General features: G+C 42.8%; 1 protein-coding gene across 2 annotated transcripts in view; it reads left to right on the top strand.

Annotated features, from left to right (window-relative positions):
- LOC145415985 (uncharacterized) overlaps positions 1-22,708 on the top strand; it is a 50,254-nt gene that overhangs the window by 10,639 nt on the left and 16,907 nt on the right. The window contains exons 2-5 of one of the 2 annotated variants that reach the window (XM_080285088.1): positions 12,421-12,554; positions 16,056-16,148; positions 18,316-18,450; positions 21,161-21,298. In XM_080285088.1, coding sequence (XP_080141214.1) covers positions 12,421-12,554; positions 16,056-16,148; positions 18,316-18,450; positions 21,161-21,298 — 500 coding nt within the window. The remainder of the gene's footprint in view (positions 1-12,420; positions 12,555-16,055; positions 16,149-18,315; positions 18,451-21,160; positions 21,299-22,708) is intronic. The other variant, XM_080285089.1, reaches the window with a different exon arrangement.

Below are 22,708 nucleotides of genomic sequence, written 5' to 3'. Positions count from 1 at the left end.
AGCACTTCACCCTCTAAACGTCCATCCTTACTCATCACACTGAGTACTTAAACGTACTCATATTTTCCATTTCCTCCTCATCCAACCTAACTCGACATTCACTGACTTCACTTCTCTCAAAGACCATAACTTTACTCTTCCCTACATTCACCTTTAGATTCCGTTTCCTACACACTCTTCCAAACTCATCCACCAAGCCTTGCAGCTCCCCTTCGTCTTCACTTAGCAACACAATATCTGCAACCAACAGTACAGGGAGTTTCCACACAATGTCTTCTCTCACTAGGGCCACTCCAGCATCCACTGCGCTACCTTGTATCTCTTTTATAACCCCATCCATATACAGACTGAATAACGATGATGATGATGATGATAATAATAATAATAATAATAATAATAGTAGCAGTAGTAGTAGTAATAGTGGTAGTAGTTTTTTTTTTTATGCGAGGAAGAAGGAACCAAAGGCCATGAGCCCGCAGTAACAGTTCCTTCCAAGAGAAAAACAAAATACAATAGAGAGCCAAATTCAAGATCCGATCATTTTGAGATGCCTGGACACACTACGTTTGAAAGACTGGAGCTCATAGGCAGCAGGAAATACAGACAGAGGGAGACAGTTCCAGAGCTGACCTGTTGCATAAATGAAAGACTGGGAGTAACGGTTAACTCTTGCATTAGAGAGTTGGACAGAAAAGGGATGAGAGTTTGCTGCCAGACGGGTGCTACGCGCCCGTCGTAGAGGTGGAGGAATGCAAGCAGACAGTTCAGAGGAGCAGTGACCATTAAAGTAGCGATAGAAAAGAGATAAAGATGCAACAGTGCGGCGAAGAGACAGAGGTTGAAGGGAGTCAGTAAGAGGAGGAGAGTTAATGAGACGAAAAGCCTTTGACTCCACCCTATTGAGAAGAGCTGTATGTGGGGAGCCTCCCCACACATGAGAGTTGTACTCCACACAGGGGCGGATAAAACCCCTGTATAGAGTCAACAATTGTGCAGGGGTAAAGAAAGAGCGGAGTCGGCTTAGCACACCCAATCTCTTGGAAGCAGATTTTACATGAGATGTAATATGATCTTTCCAAGATAAGTCCCGAGTAAATGAAACCCCAAGCATGTTCAAGGATGATGCAGGATTAAGCTGAATATTATTAAACATTAGTGGGTATACCTGTGGAAGATTTTGTCGGGTTGATAGGTGTAAGAACTGAGTCTTAGATGCATTAAAGACAACCATATTATTTTTACCCCAGTCAGAGATATGAGCCAAGTCAGACATTAGGTGTGCCATAGCCTCATCCCTTGTTTGTTGAAGTAACTGTTGAGATGGGCGTTGCGGGAACCGAATGGAAAGGTGAAGGGTGGAGTCATCAGCGTTTGAGTGGATAGGGTTAGATGTACAGCTTAGAAGATCATTGATGAATAAAAGGAAGAGAGTTGGTGATAGGACAGAGCCCTGAGGAACACCACTGTTGATAGATCTAGGAGAAGAACGATGGCCGTCTACAACAGCGGCTATAGAACGACCAGAAAGGAAGCTAGCGATGAAGGCACAGATAGAAGGATAGAAACCGTAGGAGGGCAGTTTGGAAATTAATGATTTATGCCAGACTCGATCGAAAGCCTTTGAGATGTCAAGTGCAATGGCAAAGCTTTCGCAAAGTCCCGAAAGGAGGATGACCAGGAGTCTGAAAGGTAGGTGAGAAGATCGCCAGTGGAGCGTCCCTGACGGAACCCATACTGACGATCGGAAAGAAGGGTGTGATAGGAAAGATGCCTTAAAATTTTTCTATTAAGAATTGACTCGAAAACTTTTGAAATAATCAGGACGTTAAAGCAATTGGACGATAGTTGGAGGGTTGGGAGTGGTCACCCTTCTTTGGGACTGGCTGAATGAGAGCAAACTTCCAGCAAGAAGGAAAGGTACAAGTTGACAGACAAAGGCGAAATAGTTTGCCTAGGCAGGGTGTAAGCACAGAAGCACAGTTCTTGAGAATAACAGGAGGGACCCCATCAGGCCCATATGCCTTGTTAGTACTGAGGCCAGTGATGGCAGAAAATACATCAACTGAAGAAATTTTAATGTCAGCCATGAGGAAGTCAGAGGGGGGAAGTGATGGAGGAACAGCACCGGAATCGTCTAAGGTGGAATTGGAGGAGAAAGTCTGTGCGAAGAGATCTGCTTTATCAGTAGAAGAAATAGCTACAGAACCATCAGAATAGAAAAGAGGAGGGAAGGATGATGAGGTAAAGTTGTTAGAAAGATTTTTGGCAAGGTGCCAGAAGGAGCAGGAAGAATTCGAGTTGGAGAGTTGAGAGCATTTAGTATGGATGAAATTATTTTTAGTAGAGCGAAGAACAGACTTAGCATGATTCCGGGCAGAAACGTAAAGATTATGTGATTCAGGGGTGGGTTGGCTCCGGTACCTTTTGTAGGCCTTCTCCTTGTTGCGGACAGCATTAGAACAAGCGTGATTAAACCAAGGCTTTCTTGCGTTAGTCAAAGGATATGAGAAAGGAATGTATGCTTCCATGCCCGAGAGAATAACCTCCGTAATGCGCAAGGCACACTCAGATGGCTCACGGCCATGGAAGCAATAATCATTCCAGGGAAAATCAAAGAAGTACTGCCTGAGGGCCTCCCAGTCTGCGGCTCCAAAATGCCACAGACGACGTTTCCCTGGAGGGTCCACAGGCCGTACCGGAGTGATAGGACACGTTAAGGTAATAAGGTTGTGATCGGAGGAGCCCAACGGAGAGAGAAGATTAACAGAGTAAGCAGAAGGATTAGTTGTGAGGAAGAGGTCAAGTATGTTGGAGCTCTCTCCAAGGCGGTCAGGGATACGGGTAGGGTGCTGTTCTAGCTGCTCTAGGTCATTAAGGATAGAAAAGATGTAGGCTTGTTCACCAGGTGGATCCGTGAAAGGAGAGGAGAGCCAAAGGTGGTGGTGAACATTGAAATCTCCAAGAATGGAGATTTCAGAGAAAGGAGAAATGGACAGAATGTGTTCCATCGTAGAAGTAAGATAGTCGAAGAATTTTTGATAGTCAGTAGAATTAGGGGATAAGTAAACAGCACAGATATATTTAGTCAGAGAATGACAGGAAAGCCGAAGCCAGAGTGTGGAGAATTCAGAAGAATCAAGTTCAGGAACACAAGAGCAAGATAAGTCGTTGCGTATGTATACACAACAGCCACCTTTGGCTTTGAAATGAGTATAGAGAAAGTAGGAGGATTCAGAAAAGGGTTTGCTGTCAGTTGCCTCAGACAGCTGAGTCTCCGTTAGAAAAAGAAGGTGAGGTTTAGAGGAGGAGAGGTGGTGCTCAACAGAGCGAAAGTTAGATGAAAGGCCGCGAATGTTGCAGAAATGAAGAAGAAGAGAGTCAGACAGTGGTTCCAGGCACCTCGAGTCGTCACCGGGAGAGGGGCAGATGGCGGGGGCATTTATGGTCCCCCCCCCCTGGGGACTCCGAGGCTGGGTGAATTGACGCCATTTTTGGTGAATTTTGAATAGGAAGTGTAGTGTGTACTGTGCATGTAGTTTGGTGAAGATAGAGAAATTTGTACTGGTGAGCATGCTGGCCTACTCTCTGTGTAACTGAGACACTGAAAAAGTTCAGCAAAGGGGGATGGTCAGGAACTAGTCCTGAGCGCTGATGAAACGGGAGCTCCAGCACTCCCTGTCATCAGCTTTCCATCCACCTCGGGAGTACTGCCCTGCTCGACTGGTGCTACAGTCTACTCCATTATCATGATTATTAGTAGTAGGGATAATAATAATAAAATAATAATAATAATACTAACTAATCAGACTGCATGGGTTATGGACAGTGTTGGGTTCAGAGATAGTATACATGTCATCCCCATCTGATTAAACTCGTGTCAAGAGAATAAGAATACAAATTAAAAATACTTCATAGGACTCAACCAGATGAAGGTCAGTGTTTTGGCGTAGGAGCAGTGTATCTATCTATCTATCTATCTACCTATCTATCTATCTGCCTGCTTTATTTATTTCTACTTTTCCTATATCTATGTACAGGAGTGGTCTGCTTCAAAAAAAAAAAAAAAAACTGAAATAGGTCCCAGAGAGAGAGAGAGAGAGAGTGAGTGAGAGAGAGAGAGAGAGAGAGAGAGAGAGAGAGAGAGAGAGAGAGAGAGAGAGAGAGAGAGAGAGAGAGAGAGAGAGATGAATTTCTTTTACCCTTCACTCCGATAATGTAACTTGATTAATTCTTTCTGTCACGATATCGCTGCTGGTGTGTGTGTGTGTGTGTGTGTGTGTGTGTGTGTGTGTGTGTGTGTGTGTGTGTGTGTGTGTGTGTGTGTGTGTGTGTGTGTGTGTGTGTGTGTGTGAACTAAGTAACTCAGTTTTGTTATGATTTCAATGAAACTTGGTGGAATGGTGGAAGGTCAGCCAAGGAGACAAGGTAAAGCTACAGGTGGGACAGACGCCATAAGGTGCTTAGCCGCGGTGCTCATCTCCATAACTTAGGCCTTTGAGTCTGTGGCGGTTATTTTTTTTTTGCGGTACTCTATCTTAGATTCCTTTTTTTTTTTTTTTTTTTTTAATAACAATAGGTCAGTGTCACCGCAAAATTCACTTAAACAATTCTGATTCGATTTAGACCACAGTGGAGAGCAGTTAGTCTAAACGAAAGATCAAAGGGCAAGGCTAACGGATCGACAATTTCATTTAATTTTGACTCGATTTGGACCAGACTTAGTGAAAGGGTTGAGGGACAGGCAAGGACTGGTATTCTCTTCGGGTAAGGAAGTTCCCTAACTCCTCTTCCTCAGCTACTTATTTCTGGATACGGCTGGTTAATATCAGTTTGTATGCTACTGATGCTGAAAATTGTGATACCTGATTTAAATGAACCAGAAGAGAACAGTAAGGTGTAATAAGCAGAATAAATCGCTTAGGAAGAAGTGTTAGGGAGCTTCCTTGCCCGACGAGAATACCGGACGAGGATGAAGACATTCTAATTTTCCCTGAGGTCAAGGTCATATGGCAAGGTTAGTTCAGTTTTGATTTGATTTTGGCCATACTTGGTGAAAGGGTTGAGGGTCAGGCAAGGATGAGGTAATTCGATATTGAGAGTAAGCATCTAGAGTAAAGCTGAATGTTCGACTTTTAGACCAATTTTAGGGCTCACGCATTGCACTTTGAATGTGGGTAATATTTCGCACACTTTCGACAGATCTCAGTGTAGCGGGGTTAATTAGGGTATATTTAAGCCATCCGCGTCGAAATATCACCACTAATCTGAGTAAAGTGGTAAAAATAGACGACTTTTCATCACGCCTATCAAAATGTCGTAATACCGCTAACCTAATCACGCATAAGATAACCCCAGCACGTACTCAATATGGACGGTGGGTATCAGTGCTTAAGTCGTGACATGTGAAAGTGTGATACGTTGGATAAATGCTGGATGTTAGGGAATGAACTAAGTCGAATTTTATGGTGGGAAAGAATGATAAAAGAATGTACTTGTTCCATGTAATTTATAGTTCTTACATCTTAACATGATCCTGAATTTTGTCAGTGGCGGCTACAGACAGTCCTACAGCCTTCCCATAGCACTTCTTCGTGACAAGCACCATATTATTATTACAATTCATCATTCAAGATGGAGAGATGACAATTTTACGCTAAGTTGGAGTAAATGGAAAATGCTACGGCTATACATAATTTCCGTAGCACTTCTTCATGACTAGCAGTTTATTCAAGAGGGAGAGATGACAACTTTAGATCAAGTTGGAGTGGAAAGGGTATAGTAAAACCTGATTATAAAGACGACTTTAATTCATTCATTTTAACAACCACCGCGACAACGTAAATTATTGCTATACTCTTGTTACTCTAACCTGGCCTAAAATTGCCCTCTCTTCATCGTGAATGCCGAGTTATAGCAATAGATCAAGGTTAGAATACGGTGGTAGTCACGAAGAAGTGCTGTGGAAAGGATGTAGAGCTGTAATATATTTTCTCTCTCTCTCTCTCTCTCTCTCTCTCTCTCTCTCACCATCGACCTACGCGACATAACCTACAAAAAGAGAAAAATCTAGGCCAAATTAAAGTGAAAGGACTACAGCAGCAGACGAGAATATGATGCTAGTCATGAAGAAGAGCTGTGGAAATGATTAGGTCTGTGGTATTTTTCTTTCCCACTGATCCACGTGAACTAAACCGCAGACAGACAAAAATCAAGGTCACGTTAAAGTGCTGGTGAGAGAAATAAATAAACAATAAATAATGAACACTGTAAAAATATAAATAAAAAAATAAAGATGAAATAAATAAATACTGTAATAAATATCCCAGGAAAACGTTATGTACCTGTCTCTCCTTCCCTCCCTCCCTCCCTCCCCTCTCTCCATCCCTCCACCCCCTCTCTCCACGTCCCTCCACCCCTTCTCTCCAAGTCCTTCCACCTCTACTCACTTCCCTCCACTCCCCCCTTCCTCTTCCCTCCACCTCTCCTCTTCACCTCCCTTCCCATCCCCACTTCATTTCCCCTAGCTTACTCATGCTCCCACTTGCCCTCTCTCCCCTCTTCCACTTCTCTCTCTCTCTCTCTCTCTCTTACCCTCCATCCCCTCCTCCACCTTCTCTCTCTCTCTCTCTCTCTCTCACTGATCCCCCGGTGTGAATCCTGCCCAGTCAAGCAAACAATTAGCCTATGTACAGTCGGTATCAAAAGTCCTGTTTTCAAAGTACAGTACAAGGAAAAAAAAAGTAAGAAAGAGGATTAACTTTTGATGCCGACTGTACGCTGGGTTGCTCCGCCCACCAGCTTGCGTCACAGGAAGGATTAACGTTTTCATTCAAAGGACCTTCATATTTTTTACTTATATTTATTTATTTACTTATTTACGCATTATTTATTTAGGTATTTATTTATTCATTCATTTATTTATTTACGCATTTATTTATTTTATTTATTTACGCATTTATTTATTTATTATTTATTATTGCTGCTACGATACTCAGTCTACTTTAACTAGGTGTAAAACTGCAATCTCTCCGTCTTGAGGTTTGAGTACAGCTAGGGATTAACACTAGGATAATGCTAGTCATGAAGAAGTGCCGTGGAAGGGATGTTGTGCCATAGCAGTGTCTTTGTCTGCCACTGAGATATGTAAAATAGGCCGCAAAATGTCGAAAATCTACGCAAAGTTAAAGGCAATGAAGTAAAGCCTCAACTAAATAAGTAAATAAATAAACAGATAAATAACGAAATAGATAAAGTGGCCTGGTTGTGACACGAATGTAATAGAGTTGTAGTGAGCATCGAGGGGTTTAGATGACGTCACTGACATGAGACGGCCATATGTCATAAAGTAAGTGCCGGGCTTATCTGAAGGCTGGGTTAGAGGACGCTGACATCACACTGCCATGCTTCACGCTGACATACTTCACGCTGACATACTTCACACTGCCATACTTTACACTGCCACGCTTCACACTGCCATACCTCACGCTGCCATATATCACACTGCCATACTTCACACTGAAATACTGCACACTGCCATATTTCATGCTGCCATACTTCACACTGTCATGCTTCACTGCCATACTTCACACTGCCACGCTTCACACTGCCATACTTTACACTGCCACGCTTCACACTGCCATACCTCACGCTGCCATATTTCACACTGCCATGCTTCACACTGCCATGCTTCACACTGCCATACTTTACATTGCCACGCTTCACACTGCCATACTTTACACTGCCACGCTTCACACTGCCATACCTCACGCTGCCATATTTCACACTGCCATGCTTCACACTGCCGTACTTCACACTGCGATGCTTCACACTGCCATACTTCACACTGCCATGTTTCACACTGCCATGCTTCACACTGCCATGCTTCACACTGCCATACTTCACACTGCGATGCTTCACACTGCCATACTTCACACTGCCATATTTCACGCTGCCATACTTCAACTGCCTCGTTTCACACTGCTGATGTGGAGCCTGCACTTGGTGGCACTGTGTCCCATGGATTGAGCAAAGCAGCTGCGGCGTCCACCCAGAAGCCAAACTTTCTCCTATTTCCTTGCATTTCTCTGCTGGGAAGGATTCTACTGTAGTCCTATCCTGGTGAGGCGCTGTCTGCCACAAGGGCCCTCCGTTCCTTACCCAGTGTATGTACTGTGCTGTGCCTGTAGGACGGTCCCACAGAAGCAGTTATATGCTTATGGTCGACGGGTCTGCTCGGCGGGGCTAAGCAACAACAACAACAACAGCACTGCAACACCACAAACCATCACATCACACACAACCATAGCACGTCACACACTACCACACAGCACCACACACTGCCACACCACACGATACCACATCACAGTGCCAAACTGCACGCTACCACACCACACACTTCCACACCATGCATCATCACACCACACATCACCACACTACACACCACCACACCACACACTAACACACCATGCATCATCACTCCACACATCACCACACCACACATTAACACACCACACACCACCACACCATGTATCACCACACCACACACCACCACACCATGTATCACCACACCACACACCACCACACCATGTATCACCACACCACACACCACCACACCACACACTACCACATCATGCATCATCACACCACACATCACAACACCAAACATTTACACACCACACACTACCACACCATGCATCATCACTCCACACCACCACATCACACATTAACACACCACACACCACCACACCATGTATCACCACACCACACATCACCACACCAAACAGTTACACACCACACACCACCACACCACACACTACCACACCATGCATCATCACACCACACATCACCACACTACACATTAACACACCACACACTACCACACCACACACTACCACACCATATATCACCACACCACACATCACCACACCAAACATTTACACACCACACACTACCACACCATGCATCATCACACCACACATCACCACACTACACACCACCACACCACATACCACCACACCATGCATCATCACACCACACATCACCACACCACACATTAACACACCACACACCACCACACCACACAATACCACACCATGTATCATCACACCACACATCACCACACCACACATTAACACACCACACACCACCACACCACACACTACCACACCATACATCACACCACACATCACCACACCACACACCACCACACCACACAATACCACACCATGTATCATCACACCACACATCACTACACCACCCATTAACACACCACACACCACCACACCACACACTACCACACCATACATCACACCACACATCACCACACCGCACATTAACACACCACACACCACCACACCACACACTACCACACCATACATCACACCACACATCACCACACCACACATTAACACACCACACACCACCATACCACACACTACCACACCATACATCACACCACACATCACCACACCACACATTAACACACCACACATCACCACACCACACATTAACACACCACACACCACCACGCCACATATTACCACACTACGTACTACCACAACAGAAATTATCACACCACACACTACCCCACCACACACTATCACACATACCTCACACCATTACACCACACACCACCACACCACACGCCACCACACCACACACTACCATACACTTCACACCATTACACCACACTCCACCACACCACACGCCACCACACCACACGCCACTATACCACACGCTACCTCACCACGCTCTGATTTTCGTGTATTTAAAACAAAAAATTGTGGTAGATGGGGGCACTTACCATCCACTCACTTGATGTAGTGCTGCTCTCAGGTGCCTGCCCTTTCCTCTCCCCCATCCTTCTTTCCTTCCATCCTCTTCTGTCTCTTTTTACTTCATTCTTTCCTCTTCCTTCTGCCTATGGGTAACTCTACACTGAGTGACAAACCAAATTGTATCCTGTATACCAGGAAACTATTTACTACGCTGGGTGGTAACCATATAACCAAAGTATGGCGCCTGGTGGTTTAGTGGGTAATTAAGGCGCTGGCGCTCCAATCGGATTGAGCCGGTGCAGGTTTATATTATCTAAGGGATGATTAGGGTTTATTGTTTACGTAAGGCCACTCAGGGATAAGTGAGGTTGGTCACTCTCATCTTAAATGTCAGGACCAACTTGCCTAGCCTCGGGCTTCTACGCTTCTCATGGGGCAACGTAGGATTGGATGATGGATGGATGGATAAAAAAAAAAATACATCATCGTGGTGAATGAGTTAACGCCTTAACTACTCCCTCCCTTGATTTTTTCTTCAGTTTATCACTGTCTTGTAAAGAAAATACAATTGCTTACTCTCTCAGGCTCTTATGACTTACTCAGCGGAATGAAGAGGTGTGGGGTAACCTGGAGTAGAATAATAGAGTTGTCTTGATGATGAGAGGGTTAAGGGTGAATGTATTAACTCATGCTCCTTTGACTGACACACACACAATGAAATCTCCCAACGTTTGATGGGAAAGAAAATAGTTATCCCTGTCATCAGTGCAATAAAAGAGCAAGATAAGAAGTATATGCCTAGATTATTTTAGACTCCCAAACAAAAATGCCAGTTTTATATACGTCAGTCGGCTCAAAATAAAGCATGCACAATGAAATGGAATGGTTACTGCATTTTGGCTGTGCAGTTTAGCCCTCCTGACAATACGCGTTTTAGGTCACAGTACTGTAATGTAATATAGCCCGTGAAATATTGAATGCTGAGTTTTTGTTGAGACAATGATATAATAATTGGGAGAACGATAGTATTCTATCTCAGCTGTATTATATTCATCTGAGATTCAATCTTAGGAGCCTGAGGGTGTAAATATTGTCATTCTTTAGTAACCCTCTTTCATGATTGGAGAAACTCGTATTCTGTTTTGGTTAATCACAGACGATATTTCAGCTGAGCGAGATCCTGTAGATGAAAGTTTTAACAAGATAAAAATTACACCTGATAAATGATGCACAGGTTTTCCCAAGCAACATTGCTCCGCGTGTGTGACTTGAGTGTCTAAGCACCCTCAGGAAATCCCTCCACACACACACACACCTGAGGGTATAAGCACTGCAGCCTGAGAATCCTCCTCTATCCACTTACGACAACAGGCACTTGTGATAGCTGGGTATTCCCATTCAAGCCATAGACTTTTCCAGATGCATATTTACCAGTGTAAAGTATTGTTATCTTTTTATTTTCCTCTGGGCCTTGCCTTTTCGGTTTGAACTCATATGAATGAATGAATGAATGAATGAATAAATAAATAAATAAATATATGATTTAATTAATTAATAAACAAACAAACAAATAAAACCATTTTCATAAATTCATTGACAATTTTTCCTCTAAGTACCCAGTCATCTTTTTTCAGCCTCCACACCCTTACCAAGAGCATGTCTGTCCCCGTCACTCCCCACTTCACTCTGCTCTCTCATCTTAACGCCACTTGTTCTATACCTTAAAAGTCTGGTTTTTATTTCTTTCTTTCATCACGGCCGCTCAATTTAGTTATGCGGTAGGAAAGAGTCTCCTTGGTTACTAGTCGGGTTATTTGGTTAGTTATGGGTTCGAAATGAGTCTCCTTGGTTACTAGTAGGATTGCTTGGTTAGTTATGGGGCAGGTATAAGTCTCCTTGGTTACTAGTCAGGTTACGTGGATAGATATGAGGTAATGGTGAGTATCCATGATTATTAAAGTTCATTCACTTTAACTTGGTCAAAATTTTCATCCTATCGTTGGTTGTTTCACGTGGCTCAGTGGAAAAGCATGCTACGTGTTTCCATCCTCTTCACTTGACTTCTTCGTGACTAGCATCATATACTACTGTTAATCTGTTGTTGTAACTCAGTATTCAAGATGTAGGGATGACAATATTAGGTCAAGGTAAAGTGAATAGAGTCTAGTCAGGTTACTTGTTGGTTCTGGGGTATGGATGAATCTCCTTGGTTACTATACTCCGCACCAGCCATGTTGTCTGCAGAGCTACACCCTCTCAGCAATGATCCGAGGCTCATGGAAGGTCAGTGTGAAATTTGCGAGTAAATATAAACACACTACAGGAAAAAATAATACCTTAGACAGTTTGAGGTGACTGGAAGCAGTTGTGAATGTACGGACAAGTCTGCTGGCACGAGGAGTCAATTCAGTCTTCCACTCTGACTACACTTGGCCATCAGCTGAGCCAGAAGGGGATAGGGATCTTGTAAGGCTGAATTAAACGCGCTTTTGCCGCAGTAATCGCGATATATAGAGCCAGGGTAAACGCGCTATAGCCAGAGTAAATGCGCTATAGCCCAGGTAAACGCGCTATAGCCAGAGTAAACGCGCTATAGCCAGAGTAAACGCACTATATCCATACAAAATCGTTTTCTCTCCACCAGGGCATCGGACAGCGAGGGTACCAGAGGCAGGTCTACGTCGGCTGTGGTGTACCATCAGCGTATTGAGGACATGTTGGAGAGGGTGTTGGCAAACCAGATGGCTATTTTAGACATTATCAACTGTACAAAACAGGGTGAGTTGTCTGCACCACCACCATCACCACCACCACCATCACCACCACCATCTACACAGTCATCACCATCATTGTCACCACTAAGACCATCACTAACCACATTAATATCATTTTTGTCAACATTTCCACCACCATCACCATCATCATTAGTATCATTATTATTGTCACCACTTCCACCACCATCATTATTATCATTATTTTCATCATCACCACCACCATCATTATTATTATCATTATTATTTTCACCACCAACACCACCATCATTATTGTCATTGTAAATCTCACCACCACCATTATTCTCATTATTATTTTCACCACCATCACCACCATCATTATCATCAGTAGTATTGTCACCATCATCATCATTATAATTATCCTGACCATTTTTCTCTCCTGAGCGTGGGGTGAAGTGATATCCAACTCCCTGAATATTACTTGTTTGCTTATCAATATCTGACTGGGTTTCGTGGCACCATTTTCTAAGCGATTTATTATGCACACAACACCCTCCTGTTTTCTTGTGTGCTTTATATCGTTTTCTCATCGCCATAGTTTTCATCAGTAACATAAAAGGCGATACTGAGGTGTAATATGTAGAATAAGTAGCTTAGGAGAAGGTGTTGCGGTTTCTAGAGTCACTTAGAATACGACCTGCTTTTTTAAGGCCCCGTGGAAGAGCTGATTCTCTCTCTCTCTCTCTCTCTCTCTCTCTCTCGTGGAAGAGCTGATACCCCGTGCGCTTCTCTCTGTCTGTCTGTCTGTCTGTCTGTCTCTCTCTCTCTCTCTCTCTCTCTCTCTCTCTCTCTCTCGCGTGGCTGGGGTGACGATGATGTAAAGGAAATAATGACTGAAACTGTACAGCAAAAATTAATGTCCCACGCGTTATCTGGGCAGGCAGTCTTCCCGTCTCAAACTAACTATTTTTTGACCACGAAAATGATCAGAGTTATAAGGGTGGATCTATATCATCATCATCGTCGTCATCATTATCTTTGTTTCTCTACTTCATCATCATCATTATCATCACATTTATTATTATCATCATCATCATTACCACCCTCATCAACATTACCCTTATTCAGTATCATTATCATCATCATTTTAATCATCATCATCATCACCACCACCACCACCACCACCACCACCACCACCAGCAACAACAACATTAAAATCCTCATCATCATTATCATGTTTATTTCTATCATCATCATCATCATCACCATCATTATTACTTTTATCATCATCATCATCATCATCAGCATCAGCAGCAGCATGACTTTTATTATTATTATCATCATCATTACCTTTATTTTCATCATCATCATCATAGTCTTCACCATCACCTTTATTTTCATTATTATCGTCATCATCATCACTTATTTTCATCATCATCACCATCATCATTATCATTTTTTCCACGTAAGTCCAAGGCAAGAGGGCCTAGGCATCGTAATAACCAGCAGCCTCAATACCATGCCCAGTACAATAGTTTAATTGATCCATAGTCATTAACCTTCACTTATGCATTATCAGCTTCCAATTACGCGTTATTATCCTTCAATTACGCGTCATTAGCCTCCAATTACTCGTTATTAGCCTCAAATCACTCGTTGTTAACCTCTAATTAAGCAATATTACGCATTATTAGCCTCGAATTACGCTCTTTTGACCTCCGATTACGCGTCATTAACCTCCAATTACGTCATTAACCTCCAATTACGCGTTAATAACCTCCAATTATGCGTCATTTACCTCCAATGACGTATTAACCTCCAATTACTCATTATTAACCTCCAGTATTTTTTTTTTTTATCATAACTATTCTCACTATACGCCATTCATTCTAACCTGGCCTAAAATTGCCATCTCTCCATCTTGAGTAATGAGACGTATTAACAGATAAACACTGGATTAGGATGCTAGTCACGAAGAAGTGCCATGTAAAGGATGCAGAACGATAGCCTTGTCTTATTCTGCCTCTGAGCTGTGTGAAATAAACTGCAAAAGGACGAAAATCTGGGCCAAGTTAAAGTAAACGGAGCATAGAACCAGATCACTTTGCTCAGCTTAGAAAATTTACGAATTGGAAGGGTTAAAAACAGGCTAATAATCTCGCTGGGTATTGAAGCTCCCTAACACCTGTTCCTTAGCGATTTATTTTCTGGATATGGCGTTTTAATACCCTTTTGTACGTTATTTATGCGGAGTATGGGGATGTTTGAAGGATTTGTATAACACGGAAAAGAGTAATGAGGTGTAATAAGCAAATTAAATCGCTTCGGAAAAGATGTTAGGGAGTCTCCTTAACCAGCGAGAATAAAGGTCAACTCTATTATTTTGTTTCAGCTGAGTTTTTATTCAGCTGAGAGAGAGAGAGAGAGAGAGAGAGAGAGAGAGAGAGAGAGAGAGAGAGAGAGAGAGAGAGAATCAGGTCTCATGATAGGGACAATTTTATCATTCTATTTCAGATAACGTTAAGGAATTTTACTTAGTTGGGAATGAGTTTTAAGAGCCCGTGAGTGTTGATCAGTCCCTCACTACTACAGATGGTTGATTAAAAAAGGACAACTACCAAGAGTAATCCCGGTGCAATAGGTCACACTCCCATTCACTCGTCATTCTAGATCCTGGAATCCTGGCTCTACTTCACAACTCAATCCATTTCATCTACTTTTTCAAACTCCTATGACTCACTCAGCCAAATTAAGTCGTCTGGCATTAGCTGGAACAGAATAATAGAGTTGTTAGGACCATGAGAGGGTTAATGGTGGCAGTATTATCAATCACTCCTAAGCTATCGTAACTCACGCTTATCTGTTTAATACAATCTAGCATTATCTTAATTAAACACTAAAGTCATCCCGACCAAGAGTTACTGGTACCAGCCTTTATACACACAGGCTCCTATGACGCTCTCGTACCTGAATAAAATCGAGTGGTATTAGAGGCATAAATAACCCTTGAATCCTGTGACGCATTATTGGGTTTATTCTGGCTACCCCGAGACGATTTACTTCAGCTTATGGGAGACTTTTCGACGTGGAGGGGTTAGATACGTGTAAAACCTCCATTAACCCCTTCCACAACAGACGGTCTCCCTTGTTTCGTTTCGTTTTGTTTTGTTTATAAAACATAGACATGCATGCGTCGGCCTTGGTCACTTAAAGGCTGCTCACCACGCTGCTCGATTTCTGGCAGCTTCACTATACAGTTCCTTATCTCTGAGGTCACACTCTGTGACCTCGTTCCCGGTATTTTTCGGTCTGGCTCTTGCAGTTCTACCCACAACGTTTCTCATCCTCCGTACCAAGTTGTCATCCTCCATCCTCTTCATATACTCACCCTCAGTGTACCTCCTCATCACAACATTCATACATTCAAGTCCCATCCGTTATCTGAACTCTTCTCTAAGCTGAATAAAATCCCCTGAAGGTAGTCAGAACAAACTAAAATAATAGTCAAGGGGAGTGAAAGAATTAACATTAATGTTTTGTGTTTCAGCAAGTAACCATGAACATGGTCATCCACTTCTCGAGATGCAGGACATTTTGAGAGATGGATTTGACACCCTGAAAAATGTTGTCAGTTCCAAAGGTGAGTCAGTCTAAGTATCTATAGCCAGGCGCCTCCACGTCACCCTGTCTTCTGTTATTTGCCTACCCTTCCTCCAACTAGCACCCACCTCGTTCATACATCTCCCCGTTCCATCTCTTCATCTCATCTTTGGTCTCCTCCTCCCCCTCTCCCCCTCCACGTCACTCACACTCTTCTAGTCAGTCTCCCTCTCCACCCTTTCCGTATGGCCAGACCATTTCAAAGTATGCTTTTAACATTTTCAATCACACCTACATCAATACAGTGTCATATACAGGAAGGACGGTACATAACGCTCCCCATAATTCCCACAGCTTGTGCGTTGTAGGAACGGTTCAGCTTGCTGCTGTGGAGAGCGCAGATAACTTAGCTCTTTCATGAAATCAATAATCAAGTATGGAATCAATGTGCGTAAAAAAGAAAAAAAAAAAAAAACACACACTATAATGCATGAATAGCGTAACAGAGAAGTAGAAAATTAAAGATGCAATAGGGTAAAAGAGATGTAAAAGTGATACAGGGCAGACATTACTAACGCTTGCAGAACTGTCCCCGCAACACACGATAATTTACCTACCTACCTATTGCCAGACGCCATCATCCCGTAAGGGGTGGCCATTTGACTCTTGAGTTATTTGCTTTACGGGGAGGGGCACTAACCCTCCATCAACCCACTTGTTGACACGTAGGGAGCACGATAATTTACCTGCTAGTAAACATGGGGCACAATTTACCTGCTAGTAAACATGGGGCACAATAGGACCATCCTTTAAACAGAGCTTTCGCTGCTATTATTGTGTGCTGTGGGGACGTCTCAGTCAGCGATACCAGGGTCTACCCTGTGTTATTCTCTACTTCCTTGCCAGATATTCGTACAGTCAGGGTCAAAAGTTTGCCTACTATTCCCCAGCGCCTGCTCCACACTTACGTCATGCCCGTCACTTTCCACACTAACGCCTCCTATCAAAAGAAAATCACTGATAGGCAAAGAAGCATACCAAGTCACTCTTATATTTAGGATATTAGCCAGCAGAGGATAGCGAGAAGTGGAAGAGGTGAAATATTAGGTCGCGTCCACACGTGTGCTCAAATAAGTGGCAGCAACTTGTAAGCAACACAGTAACGAACACGCTGCAAACATGGTGGCAACAGCAGCGTCCAGATCATGTTGGCAGCATCATGATGAAGTCTCAGCTGCCTGGTATGGTCACACTTGTCCCATCGCCTCTGCTGCCAGTGTTCGAAACTGCACTGAAACATGTTTGCATACATCTGTCCAAATACTGCTGCATACATGTATCCAAACATGTTGCCAGCTGTGTTGCCAACATATGTTTGAGCACACATGTGGACGCACACTTAGGCAAACTTTGTCCTCGCCTGTGTATTTATAATTTGTAGTGGCAGTCTGTCACTAGCTGCGTCATTTCACCACGCTTGTACCACCTGTTTCTGGACCCACATCAGCAGACTGGGCCGTTCTTGCAATGTTGGACAATTGATAAGCTGGCGCAATATAATGACCAGCCTATATATCTGATATATATATATATATATATATATATATATATATATATATATATATATATATATATATATATATATATATATATATATATATATATATACAATCTTTGTATATATTATGATGAGGATGATATATACAAAGAGAGAGAGAGAGAGAGAGAGAGAGAGAGAGAGAGAGAGAGAGAGAGAGAGAGAGAGAGAGAGAGAGAGAGAGAAAGCGTCCTTTGCCCACAATCACGGATAAACCTCTAATCAGTTCCCGTTAGTGGTAGTAGTACTATTACTAGTTGTAGTAGTAGTAGTAGTAGTAGTAGTAACAATAGCAGCGGCAGCAGCAGTAGCAGCAGCAGTAGTAGTAGTAGCAGCAGCAATCTGAAGCTCTTCTGAACGTGAACCCAGTGAACTGCAGGCTGAAATTCTCCTTCTGCAGTCCACCATCCTTCAACTGGGAGGATAGGGAGGGAAAAGAGGCACGTTTGTATAACCGGGTAGCAAAACCGACCAGGTATGTCGATGCTACCACGTGAAGGCATCCCTCTCTAGCGTCTGTAGCAAGAAGGATTATTTATTTATTTATTTATTGCAAGATGAATAACTCAGCAGAATACTGTATGTGACTGAAGGTGTTAATTATTTCCAGGCAGTAAAAGTGACGACAGCAGTTTCCATAATGATGTTACGGCATCGCTAAGGGAAGTAATGGTGACCCTACGTGAACACAAGCTGACTATACAAGAAGAAATATCAGCACTGAAGACTGGAATCAATGCCCAAGGTGAGGCTAGATTTGGTTAATGATAAAGTAAAGGTTAAGGTTGACTTTCAGTTTAAGGTTACGGTTAAACTTAAGGTCAAGGGATGTGATGCTGATTTTACGTAAACACAAGGTGGCCATACTAGAGGAACTGGCAGTGCTTGAGCCTGGTATCATTGCTCAAGGTTAGATGTTTTGAATCTGGTTAGGTTGTGTGGGTTTGGGTTAGGTATGGTCAGGTCAGGTCTGGTTTGATTTGGTGAGGTGAGGTGAGGCAAGGTTAGGTGAGGTAAGATGAAATGATGTGATGTGAGGTGGAGTGACGTTAGGTGAGATGAGATGAGGTGAAGCAAGATGAGGTTGAGGTTAGGTAGCCGTGTCCTTAGGGAATGTGTTGGTACCTCTAGTGAACGCATGCTGGTCTTACAAGAGGAATCAGTGACATTTGAGTAACGTCAGTGCTCAAGGCTTGTTTGCTCACCCTCCCTCATCCCACGAAGGCAGCTAAAGGCTGCATTATCACATTATTATCTAACATTCAGGGTTTGAAATTTAGCACACCGCCCAGTCGCTCTTGTTGAGTGGAAATTATTGGGGCGAATGTGATTGAAAGACTGACTAACCTGACTGTGGTTTTAGTAAATAGAACATTTTTTATTCGCTATGATATACTGGTAATTGGCACTTGGGGAAAGCATAACTTGTTGTTCTTGGCTTCCGCTTTTGTGAGCAAGAAGAGTAATGCGAAAGCTGGACTACCTTACCAATGCTTTCCAGAACTAATGCATAGGTCTGTTGAATTACAAATCATTGGTATGAACTGCATTCCCTTGAGGAGGCTGATCCTGATGGCATTTTTCCTCTATTGTTTTTAAAGGTATTGGCAAACTATTAGCAGATAAAATAGCTGTTGTTTTTAGAATCCTAAATCGTCGTGGCATTTTCTCAGTGTGCTGGCACTCTGCTTCTGTGACACCCGTTCCAAAAGGATCACCTGTCACTGTTCTACCCAGAGAGTATAGATGTGACACTCCACTTTTATCCAGTCTTTGTGCACCTGCTAGCCAAGCGATTTTCAGTTGTATTGGTATTTTTCATTTGCTGCCACAAAACCAGTGTTGGATTTAGGAAGGGCTTAGATACAGCACCTGCGATCACTCACGATCTCCAGGCATGATTGCTGGATATGCACCACGACTTAATTTGTGTTCCGTTCTATATTCCATAAAGCATTATGTAAACTGGGTCCCGTTAGGATTGGTGGTCCTGCGCTAATGATAGTTCCTACATTTTTTACAAGTGAACACCTGGGTGAGGTGGTGATTGGCAATTTTTTGTTCGTATAGTACAGTTAAATATGATGTACTGCAGGATAGGGTACTTGGGTTTCTGCTTTTCATTCATTATTGCCAGTAAGTAATGGGATTTCCTCAAAAATGAGTGCATGCAGATGATGCCTCTACATATGATCCCATTTCATCTGCTGAGAGAATTCGGGTCACCAATACTCAGAGGGACAATATTTTAAATTGATTAGTTGGTGTGATCAGTGCAGTATGGAGCTCAGCCCTGACAAAAAAGATCTTATTGTTACTAGATCTAGGACGCTCCTTCCTTTCCACCCTCAAACTGCAATCAACGATTCAGGGATCAATAAAAGCACCTCATAAGTTATTTTGAGTGTCACCCTTGATACAAAACTCATTTTTAGCCACACACGCTCAGCTGCTTCATCAATATCTACGAAAATGTGGTAAAAAATCGGATGAGTAAATTGTTTGAAGCTGCTCTTGCTCTTATTCCTTTATCCTGGCCTTCTTCAAGTACTGCTCCTTTGTCTGTGTCCCTGCGTCTGAATTAACTTCAGGGTTTGGATCGTGTTTTTACGCAGAATTTGGCGTCTGTTGCCTGATCAAAATATAGATCTTGAACATTGACGTCTCGCTGGGTCTGTCTCTGTCTCTGTCTTTGTCTGTCTGTCTGTCTGTCTGTCTCTCTCTTACTGTCCTTCTCACTGTCACTCGCAGTCACTCTCATTCTCAGTCACTGTCACTGTCACTATCTTTGTCTGTCTGTCTGTCTGTCTGTCTGTCTCTCTCTGCATCATAAACTGTTTGGTAATGCTGACTACCCTTTGCATACTAAACCCCTTCCACCCTTCGGGTCTGTTCGTGTAATTATTAGCCTTTTCTTGTGTCATCTAGCTGTCTGTATGTCTATCTGCCTATCTATCTATCAATTTATTACATCACAACACTCTGGTCTGGTGTCTATCACTAGTAAACCTTGAAATACCCTCCCTAATTATATACACTATTTTGATTATAGAGTTCTCACGTGCTCAAAACTAGCGGTGTCTGCCTCCACTAAGACCCTTTGATGTTTATAGTATGATTATAGGCTCTTAGTGGGGCTTACAAGTAGTTCCTTTGATGATGATGATGATGATGATGATGATGATGATGATGGTGAGGATGAATAGCTTGCCAGTGAAGATGACAATGATGATGATGGTGGTGAGGTTGAATAGTTTGCCAGTGGTGATGATGATGATGACGATGATGATGATAGCAAATGATGGCAGTACTGATAACGGTGGTGATGATGATGATGATGATGAAGAGATTGCCAGTGTTGATGATGACGATGATTTTGTTGCTTCTGCTGCTATTAATATTATGATGAAGGTTTTGTTGCTTTTGCTGCTATTAATATTCTCCTGTCTTTTCAGTGCGTAAGGCGGAGGACAGCGGGATGCAGCTGCGAGAGGCCATGGTGTCTATGCGTGATGTTATTGCCTCCACCCGTGATGTTCAACAGATCATGCAGAAAGATCTTGCCTCACTCAAACATGCCCTCAGCTCCAGAGGTTAGTGTTACATCATTATTATCATCATCATCATCATCATCATCATTATTATCATCATCATCATTATTATCATCATCATCATTATTATCATCATCATCATACTCCTCTTCCTCCTCCTCCTCCTCCTCATCATCATCATACTCCTCTTCCTCCTCCTCCTTCTTCTCATCCTCATCTTCATCATTATCATCATTATTATTATTATCATACTCCTCCTCCTCCTCCTCCTTTTTATCATCATCATCATCATCATCATACGCTTCCTCCTCTTCCTCCTCCTCTTCCTCCATATCATCATCATCATCATCATCTTCATCCTCATCATTACCATACTTCTCTTCTTCCTTTTCTTTCTCCTTATCATCATCATCATCATCACGGGGTGAGGCCCACGAGAAATACAGCACTAACATTTTTCTCCATTAAAAAAAAAAAAAAACTAAGTAAAAAAAAATGCATAGATAATTTATTCAACTATGAGAAATGCCACTCGTACTGAAGGGGTTAATGAAGGACCTACCTAACCCCCCCCTGTTCCAAAAAAATATCTCAAAATCGAAATGAAATCGTGTAAGGAACGCAAAAAATACTGTGGAGTTGGTACAGACGATTTTATTAAGCTTACGAAATGCTTGGAGGGCTTAGGCTTCATCTAACCCCTCCGGTTCCAAAAGTCTCTCTCTCTCTCTCTCTCTCTCTCTCTCTCTCTCTCAAAACTGTCTGAGGGAGGAAAAACAAGTTAATAGAGACGATTTTATTCATCTTGAAAAAAAATGGCCACAGCATTCATAGATTCGCTTTACTCTGTCTAGGGGCTGAGGGAGGGACGCCTTCACGTAGTGGCACTGATAGGACTGGGCTGTGGAGCTGCCAGGTTACGCAAACGTTCAAAACCTCCCTACCTATTCCCCCCCCCCCGCCTCAAAGGATGGTGGTCTGCAGGAGGACGGCAATTTAAGCCTGCAGTCCACTGGGTTCACACGTCAGATGAACCTACGGCAACAACAACAACAACAGCTACTGCTACTACTACTATTATTATTACTACTGCTACTACTATTACTACTACTACTTTATGTATGTCTGTGTATAGCCGGACACGTTAATTTCGTAAGGGGTGGCCACAAACGAACTGTCTCCATGATATTCTGTCCCCCATGAGGTTACCTTTTCTCCAACTCACACCCCTTGTTATTACTGCTACTACTACTATAAAAAACACAACAACAACAGCAACAATATTAATACTAATACTATACTAAGATTAATACCACAACCACCAATAACAACAAAATTAATAATGAAATAATGATAATAATAATAACAACAACCAGGTAAAGGCATTCACACGTGGATGGTCTGACAGCACGCGCGCTCATAAAATCACACGAGCAGGACTTCCTAACGGGG

This window comes from Coenobita brevimanus, chromosome 104 (genome assembly GCF_032717465.1).
Source record: "Coenobita brevimanus isolate Jiangsu-jjx chromosome 104, ASM3271746v2, whole genome shotgun sequence".
Classification (NCBI taxonomy): Eukaryota; Metazoa; Arthropoda; class Malacostraca; order Decapoda; family Coenobitidae; genus Coenobita; species Coenobita brevimanus.
This window is presented reverse-complemented; position numbering and strand designations above follow the sequence as displayed.